Below are 9,703 nucleotides of genomic sequence, written 5' to 3' on the forward strand. Positions count from 1 at the left end.
GATATAAATATCATGACTTTTATTTGATGCAGTGGATAAGTGTTACAAAGAAGAACTTGTCCTACATTGAATTCGGGTGAAAAAATGTATAGTATAAATGGGTGAGTATACAGCACTATCCAAATAGTTTAAATTTTTTGATAAATAGATAAGCGTCTACCCATTATAGTTAATATCACAGCTAGATTCAACCTTTGATTCGATGGCACGCCAAGCGCCCGGCCCAGATGGCGTTGGGTCTTCATCTCAAGTAGGGATGCAGGGTAGCCCGACCCTCAACGAAGGACATTGCGAGTTCAAGTGAGGGAGAATATTGTTACAAGGGGAAACTTGTCCCGCATCAGTCCAAATAAAAAAATGAGTATAAATTAGTGGACATACAGCGCTACTCAAATAATTTAAATTTTTTAAATAAATGAATAAACGCTCACCCGTTACACTTATACCCTTATAACAAAAATGATTTCAAATTCAAATGGCGTCCTCCAAAAATGATGAGCTGTGACTCCATCTTTTTAAGCAGTACGAGTATTTCAATTCCAGTATAAAAAGCCAAGTCTTTTTTGTCTTTGTTTTTTTTCACACAGTATTTCAATTCAAGTCTTTTTTAAGTATGCTTTGTGCTTGCTCTTGTCCTGTTTCATTTTAAGAATTGTCCGTTTTGACAAGAGTGTACGGTATATGGGATAAAAAAAACAAAAAAAACCTTTAACCAGTGGGCCCCACTGGCCTTTTAATATTTTTATTTTATACCTCAAATATTTTTAAAATTTATGAAGAGGCCCCTACTGAAATTACAATTTGCCCCCACTAAATTCTTTTTTTTCATTTTAAACTTAGATGCCCCCACTAAAATCACAATTCACCCCACTGTGTTTTTTTTTTTTTTTTTTTTTTTGCATTTTATACTTTACATTTTTAAAAATTTATGAAAAAAACCCTATTGAAATTACAAAAATGGACCCACTATATAAGTTTGCCCAACAAATTAAAAGGCCGCCGCCCCCCTCACGAAATTTTCTGGATCCGTCACTGAGTATGGGATAATTCAAGGAAATGGACCTTAAAATTCTATAGCTATGAACAGCATAAAATTGAATCACAATCTTTAAGAAGTTCTACTGAAATATACAGCTTTGTTCATCTCAAGTTTGCTGCCAAGTTTACATGTGTCTAAGAACCAACATTCCGAAACCAATGCCAAGGAATGTTGCGATTGAGATTCCAAATATGCCTATAAGAATCCCAGGAACAACCAAGGAGCCCCACCCTTTGGCCGTCGCCATTCCACATGCGGTCGTAGGGCCTCCAATATTGGCATTCGAAGCCAAAAGTAACTGCTTTAGGTCGAACCGAAATAGTTTTCCCAGTGCAAGGATCACAATAAGATGGACAGTGACCTGAACAAGAGCAAACATGAAAATAGATGGCGCTGTAGTGATGACATTCCGTATGCTCCCACTGGCACCCACAACAGCAAAAAATACCTGTTGTGAAACAAGGGATAAAAACCGATCGAAATATCAAAACCAAAAAGTTCAGGGAAAAAGAAAAAATAATTCAATTTGTGAATCAATGAGAACTGAGAGGAAGTTTATTAGTCTGCTATCAGAAAAAATCCTCAGAATTGTGGGCATACTCGTGTATATGCATCAAAGTAACAACATACTAGAGCAGCATTGTACAAGAATAAGAGTTCAATATTGAAAAAAAAGGCAAAATTACCATCAAAGTTTACAGGCATAAATTTTGGGTTTTTTGAAATAGAGAACATAACTCAAATTGTATAAAAAAAAGTTGCATATATAAGTGTGTAATAAATAGTGTCAAAGTGGTGAACTTGTAGAGCAGGCAGATAAAAATGGATATTATCCATATTAATTAAGACAAATTAAATTCTATATATAAAACCCGTATATAGATGTAAATTACTAATTAATAACACAGACTTCCTAACTATTAGGACACCTAATGTATCAATATCTCCTGCAAAAATGTAGTACTTGTGAATCCGGTCCGAACCAATCCAAATCATGTGGTTTGATTCAGTTCCAGTCCCAAAATAGTGGATCCACTTAGGATTGGTTTGGTGGTTGAGAAGTGTAAAAAAAAAAAAAAACCAATCCAATCCAAACAGAACTGTACTGTACTTCTGCTAGACAAATAAAAAAGTTTATAAATATCACTTTTTCCAAACACTGACCCTTATTCACATAAATACTTAAATAAAACGATATTATTGCTCATAAATAATATTCTAATTCTTGTTTGCATATTATATTATTACTGTGTTATCATTAGATTTTAGGAACTTAAAATGCACTCTCGACTAGGAACTAGATGAAAATTTTATTTAGTTTATAAATGTTGGGTTTAAGTAATTCCTGGTTTAAGCTTATGCAACTATTATTATTAAACTGTCTTTAGGTAATTATGCTCAATTCATGGAAATGAACCGATCCAAACAAGTCCTACACGGTTCAAATTGTTTGGTTGAGGCAGTTACATCATCCCGTTCAGCTCTAATTTTGTTGGAATCATTAGGATCGATTTGGTTCTACCCCTAAGTAATATCTCAACAGATATTAAATTCCGTACATATGCTGGAAATCAATGAACTTGAGATATTTCAGTTACCTGCATCAACACCACAGCAATAGCCTCACCAGCCGGTGCAAGGTAACTAAAGTGTGTTGGAAATACAGTTGCTAGAATGACAACAATTGCTGTTGTCCCTGGAAGAATGCCTCCTTGAATTCCAAACAATTTGGTGAGATAAACGGCAGTTTTGCAGATGGCAAACGAAACGGCAAGCCCTGTAGCAGCCTGTAGCACAGCGAGCCTGCTTCTAGAATCAGATTCCATATCTGTCACAGAATCTGAAATTTAGGTTTAGATAGAGGTTAATTGTCGCACAATAAATTAAGAATAGTTACTTCTCTCTTAAAATAATTGCTAAGCAAACCAACAAATCATCAAAACACCTGTAAAATTCACATAATTGATATGTATAGAGGGTGTGTGTAATGTTCACATTTACAATATCTTTTCTGAAAAAAAAAAAGGATAACCAAAAGATTAGAATCACAGGTTTATATTTAGGTGTAAAACCAATGTATAAGGATACCCTAAACTGAATTGCACTGTGCAGCAAAAAAATAGATAATAACAGATTGTTCATTTCAAGAGTGGACAAAAGTTGAAAAATACTTGTTCAAGGTACAACAAGAGCTGAACGACAACATAACTAAGTTAAATATGGCTTACCTTGGGTTGATGTTGAATCCTCTCGAGGTATTTTTGAGGCTAAAGCAAATAATATCGTAAAATATATAGCACAAATAACATTGTCAGCAGCTACACCTGCAGCCAAAACTGATGGAGAAACACCAAGAGCCTCTGAAATTGCAATGTAATTAACAGCTACAACAGATCAGAGAGAACAACTTGGTCAGCTGTGATGCTGAAAATAAAAAAATAAATGCATCTTGATAGAAATGCAAGGCCAAATGATGGACATTAGAAGAGAAGAACAAAGGAAGTCAAAACTGTTTTTATATTGGAAAACAGTAGAGGTCTGGCCACAAGATTGCATCCAAAACAAAAATTAATTACTGCACCTAATGCAACATATATAGTTTCTAAGTCATCACGGGAAACACTATAATGCCTCAAAGTTAAGAGACAAATAATTAGATGATTCTACACTAGAATCATATCTTATGTTTTGGATAAATTAGAGCAATATACTTTACTACAACTATCAAAACAACGTGGTTTTACATAAACAGTGAAGCACACTTGAATTGCACCAACATGAAGTTTCTGCTTAAACCTGTTCTTTCTTAAGCAAGGGAAAGTAGAAGGTTTTAAAGAGTACCTCAAAGTTGGTTTCGACCAGTCAAAATAGAAAATTTTCCCTTCACTCCATCCAAAAAAAAAAAAAGTACTTTGTTACACTTGTAAAGAAATAAATCTAGTGAATTTTTTAGTGATGTCGAGGTTTCTCTTTTCTTTGGTAAGTAATATGGATGCTTCCCAAGATCGGTAAAGACTAAAGACAGCTCTTGGCAGGAAACAAACCCATGTAAGACATGAAAACTCAATTCTTTTAAGTATACTGATGAACCAGATTTCTGAAACATCCCCAGTTAGTGTTACTCCATCCACATCTATCCAACCTCCTTCATTTCCCCTTTCCAACAGAAACTTATAGCACCAAATCAAAAGAGTTTAATCCTTATGTATCAACAGAAAGAGCACAATTTAAGAATGATTACAAAAGCGCTACTCAATTAGATAATGCAATTAGCAAAGAAGCCCAAAAGATAAATTGGAATAATGAAGAAGTACAGTACTATAAGCTCTAATACTGATTTCTATATCAGGAAATAGATCCATTTCAACCCGTATCTTGTTAGAAGAGATCAAGCCAAAAGAAGAATGCAATAACATTTCCAACAAGTTACCTCCACCAATATAACTACCCATGAGAGCAGCAGCTATTTTCCAACTATCTTGACCAAGAGATCGCATAGGCACCAACAGGAATGCCACTGTAGTTCCAATTATTGTCGCAACTGTTTCATGAAACAAGTAATGTGTCACACATAATCATAATTGACTGTACCATGAAATACTGCCTAATTTAGATTTTAAAAGGAACCAACTTCTAAGGTGTTTATAAACTCAGATTGACTATGTAATAAGTCTATTCAAGCATGAACATTCAGTGGCAGTGATTTTCACCACATGAAAGCAAGATAAGATAGAGCAGAAGTGTGTTAAATCCTCACGGAAATAATTTTATTAAATATTAGGAGTGTCATAGAATAATTGAAGTGTCAGCATTGCATTGGAGAGGGCCGGGGTTGAGGTTCAATTAATACCATTGATCGCCGGAGAGGGGGGAGAGGGAGAGAGAGAGAGAGAGTAGAGTTCATAATTTCACAAATCGAAGACCACTTAATTTGATTATTTGCAGGTGGGCCTTCCAACAAATAAAACCAAAGGGCATAGTACTGTTTCTCCCCAAGAAATCACTTGGAACTTATACTGAAAACTGAAAGTGTGTTTGGAAAAGCAATCTGTATGTGGTAAGCCATTTATCAAATGTGATAAAACGAAGAGATTTATAAAGCTTGAATAGATTGTGTTAGTTGCAGTTAGAATGTGATAACGCACTGCTAAATGAAGACCAGCTTTATTTCTATTCAGTGGAAACCTACACATGATATATTTTTTCCCTTCTTTTAATAGTTGTCAAGGTCATCTTAATAGCGTGCTTCATATGCAAAAACACGTAAGTATGCAACACTAATTGTTTCCTTAATCTTCCTCAAAGCCTAAAAGTTTCTTATATATTCAGTTGATATTTTTGACAATGCTATAAAAGAGTGAATATGATAGATCAAAATTTTTAGATCATAAATTGTCAATGACAACAGTACTACTGAAAGCTCAGAACATCATTAACTTGAGGCTGGTCGGTTTTTACATAGTGCTATGATTAGATACATAAAGCAGCCAAAAAGCTAGGGTCTTGGCACATTCAACAACCTGAGAAAAGGAGAACAATAAATAGACTATATCAGCAACCCACTGCTGAATTAAACCTCCTAAGAGGTTGCTCTCTTTTCCTTATATAATAAAGGTACTCAACCCAAAAGATGTTACGGTAACATAACTTGTTAAAGCTGAAAGTAGAATCATAAAGATCTATGTATTAATAATGAATAATCTTAATCCTTAAGCACGACAGTACATACACTGAAATTAGAGAATAAATGAGTAACTTTGAGATATCAATTACATGAACATAGATTTACTTACAAGATCCAGAACTAGCTTAGTCATTCACTCTCTGCTCCACCAATAAGATCCATGAACTCAAGCACACCTCCACTCAGAATCTACGAGACTATTCAATTGAACCATCTAACCTAGAGTGAGATCCAAGACAGGTATGTCATACTCATTGAAGAGATAGATGCTCTACAATAGGAAAGGAAACAAAAAGCAATTTTCATATAACAGAGAGACTGCAAGTTAAGAATCATTGCTTGGTGCAACACTGCAGCAGTACAAGCTTGGGCTACAAAGCATGAGAAAACATGATCAAGTCCAAAGGCAACCACTTTTCCCAATCTACCCCTCCTAGTGCCCTGCAATAGGGTAACGGCATTTACAAAGGATACAGATTTTTAATCAACATTTTCAAACATGTTTTTTGAGTCATCAAAGCTGGGAACCAATCAATATTTCTTTTCTTTTCTTGTATTTTTTTGGTGTTTTGACTCTCTTGATGCTAATAGGGCCTAATGAATTACTTCCACAACCAATAAAAAATTCAAAAACTCGCCTTTTTCATGTGAAAAACTATGCCATTTTGTGTACCTAGAAAGATATTACTATTCCAAAATATTCTAACAATTGCAATTTCCAGCAAAACATGGGTTGCATGCACCAGTTTTTGTGGCTTGAGGACCTTCCATATATTTTTGCACCCAACCCTACCTTTCTAACACTTTGAGAACTTGGATAGTCAAGATATATAATTTAAGCACCTATTTACTCGCATGTGCAGAAGTTCCTCCCCTTTGTCTAGGCAACATATTAATTTCTTACCCCCACTGGACCTCGACAAGCAAGCCTTTGCTACAGCTTTCAAGATTGACCATTCACCCTATAATATAGCAATATTTGAAATAATAGCTACAGAAAATGATCTTTTTGTTCAATCTTGCCACCACTTCTTTCTCCAAATTTCTGTTCCAAGAGTAAATAAAGTGGAATAGAAAAACAAATAATATTTGAAGTCTTAAGTTATATTTTATGTTTGATACCACATAATGGAAAATCAGTACAAATGCTAAATATTGTACTATGATCAAATGAGAGAAAATTTGAAGTTCGAATTCTTGTTTTTGTTTTTCTTTATAAGTTCGAATTCTTTTTTTTCAACCATCAACCAAACTGAGAGCAATTGATTTTTGTTTCAAATTTGGCAACACCATACTACACAATCCCAACCCAAAATACCAATTTCAACAGCTTTTCCAACAGTTATACATATAAAACCGATGTTACATGACTCTTCAAAAGTACATGAAATACTCATGCAAAAACATTAGATTCAGACAAGGCCACGAGGTATGGTGTATGCATCTGACACATTTGGTTGGACATTTACCTACAAAGCATATACAACAATTCAATTTTATTGGATCATTGCTTCAAAATGAGTTAAATGACTGTCTGAGCACTATGTTATACGAAACATCATTTTACTCTAGTCTAGATATAAGAAAAAATATTAAATAATATGAATATTTAGAGTGTTTATGCGTCCTTCTGTTTGGGAATTTGATGCATCTGACGCTTGAACACATACCCGAACGCAAACATACCCAAATCTAGGTAACATAGTGTGAAACAACCGACTAAATGCTCAATCATTCATTAATAATGATCAAATTGATATAACTTTTTTCCTGCGAGGATATCAATCAAATAAAGCTTAAAAACAAAGAAAGCAAAAGGAAAGAAGACAGCAAGTCTGAGAAGTATGACCTGATCCAAGCAAAAACGCGCAGAGCAAGGTCCGAGTTGTGCGTATCACATGCCGCAGGTCTGCTCTGAACAACAGCAGTGGAACAGTTAGTGGCAGCAAATACTGCAACACAATTGAGTACGCCGGAGCTTCGTAAGGAATAATCCCAATGTTACTCGCTGCAAGCCCAACCAAAGTGCTCACCAATGCAGCACTCACCATGCTCCCTATCTTGGTCTTCTCTGACCTTTAATATGCCAAAATCACACATCAACACAATAATTGTTGTTTGAAGTTATAGAGCTTGCATAGTCATGGTGGGGGCAGTTGCTCCCACTAAATTTTTTTTTATTTTCATTTTGTAAATACGTAATTCTGTTTTTTTTTTTTTTTTTAATACAAAAGAGTGTCTTCAATAAAAATGTATATTATCATAGTTATTATATCTTTTTCATGTTCAAAATTAGTTTCATCTTGCTATCATCCAAAATGCCTCCAGTAAAATAAATTTCTGAGTCTGTCACTTGCACTTGGTTATCAAGAAAGGAAGAAAATCTAATGCTTCCAAGTTCCAAGTGTTTCAGTTTTACAGACATGAAAAAGTTAATCCAACCAACCCATACAGCTTTGTGAGGGTTTTTTTTTTTTTTTTGTTTTCTCATTTATTTGTTTCGAGAGTTATAATCATTCATTCACTCTATTAGACAGAACAAAACTCACACTTTAGATTTGACATTGCAAGTTTGGAACTTTCTTTTTCTTTCCTCTCTCAAACATTTTCTGGGGAAGCAAACAGAGGAAAGAAAATAACAAAACTACACACTCAACCAGTAAAAGAGTGAGTGAGAATTAGTAACTATGTGCTAGTGTGTGAGAGAGAAAGGAAGAGATTACCAGAGACCGAAAGCGCCGGTGGCAAAGAGAGCTGTCCATGTGCCCCAGTGGTCATTCGGAGAAATCAGAGGGAAATTCAATTGAGATCTGACCGCTACACAACGATCCCTAGTTCGATTTCTAGGAAAAACTGGAAGGGATAAGAAACTTGTGTCTGCGATATTAGACGATGATTTCAAAATCGAATTGTTGGTTGGGAATGTATGGACATTTTGGCGGGAAGAGAGGGGTGGTAGTTGGAGTAACCGTAACCGTGAGCTAGAGAAAGCGACGGTGAGCTGAAAAGACGACGTTGACAGCGCCATTAATGGTGAAACATTAATGCCCGACACGCAGTTGCCGACCAGTATTTTCTACCTGCTTACCTGCAACCATTCCAACTTTGGTTTGTTGCCTCCGCTCTCCGTGATAGTGACACGTTGCCACTTTATTGGTCCACGTGGCATGAGTCAGTAGTTGAGTGATTAAAAAGCACAGAGGCGTCTTGTAAGTTCAACGAAAAGTCAACCCTTTTCCAGGTTCACAAGGTTCATAACCAGATACGTTAGTCTCCTTTTAAGCCCACTATTTTAGCGCGGGAGGCCCAATTCAAGCCCATATTGGCCTTTGAACCTTTTAATTAATTAACGTATGCCATTGTCCTATGAACAAATATTGTGCGCTAAACTGCTAATATAGAAATTAAATATAACTTTAACAAATAAATAATCCATAATCTTCCAGATTTGAGTGAAAGCTGAAACTTTTTAAGATTGGATGATGTAATAGTTTTAATCCATATATGTTGTTATATAGATTGGGTACCTAATAACATAGTGAAAAGGAAATAAGAAATAAAAAATAAAAAATAAATAAAATAAAAAAAACAGAAATTCGTTTGTTAGCATAATAAAATAGACCATCACCAAGTCTACGAATCCCGCCCCAAATAAAGGTTACATGGTCCATTTCAGTTGGACCATGTCAGCACATTTTAGCTATCCACTTTCAAAATAAACTCCCACCCTAGTGCCAAACAAATAGTGTTGACTGAAAGCCAACCAAATAAATATATGTATAGCGTGTGTGTGTGTGTGTGTGTGTGTGTGTGTGTGTGGCTACTACATAATTTGCTGTATATAGCTAGAACATGACAAGTCGAGCTTTCTTTAACTTTCAGGAAATCAAGCTTCAATAACCCATTTTTTAACCGAAGCTAATTTGGTTAGCTCTAGAAAAATTTGCTCAAAAATAGAATTTGTTATTCCTAAGACACGG

At 35.2% G+C, this 9,703-nt stretch overlaps 1 protein-coding gene across 1 annotated transcript; it reads right to left on the reverse strand.

Annotated features, from left to right (window-relative positions):
* Positions 1–662: 662 nt before the first annotated feature.
* LOC132271725 (uncharacterized) lies at positions 663–8,822 on the reverse strand. Its single transcript, XM_059773185.1, has 6 exons — positions 8,447–8,822; positions 7,573–7,799; positions 4,470–4,580; positions 3,268–3,423; positions 2,638–2,879; positions 663–1,487 (listed from the first exon to the last, which is right to left on the reverse strand). Exons 1-6 carry the CDS (start codon positions 8,749–8,751, stop codon positions 1,164–1,166), a joined length of 1,365 nt encoding a protein of 454 aa, XP_059629168.1. The 5' UTR covers positions 8,752–8,822; the 3' UTR covers positions 663–1,163.
* Positions 8,823–9,703: the final 881 nt, after the last annotated feature.

The sequence above is a fragment of the Cornus florida genome, unplaced genomic scaffold (genome assembly GCF_030987335.1).
Source record: "Cornus florida cultivar Cherokee Brave unplaced genomic scaffold, ASM3098733v1 CherokeeBrave_3.0.0_Hap2_Chr08, whole genome shotgun sequence".
NCBI lineage: Eukaryota > Viridiplantae > Streptophyta > Magnoliopsida > Cornales > Cornaceae > Cornus > Cornus florida.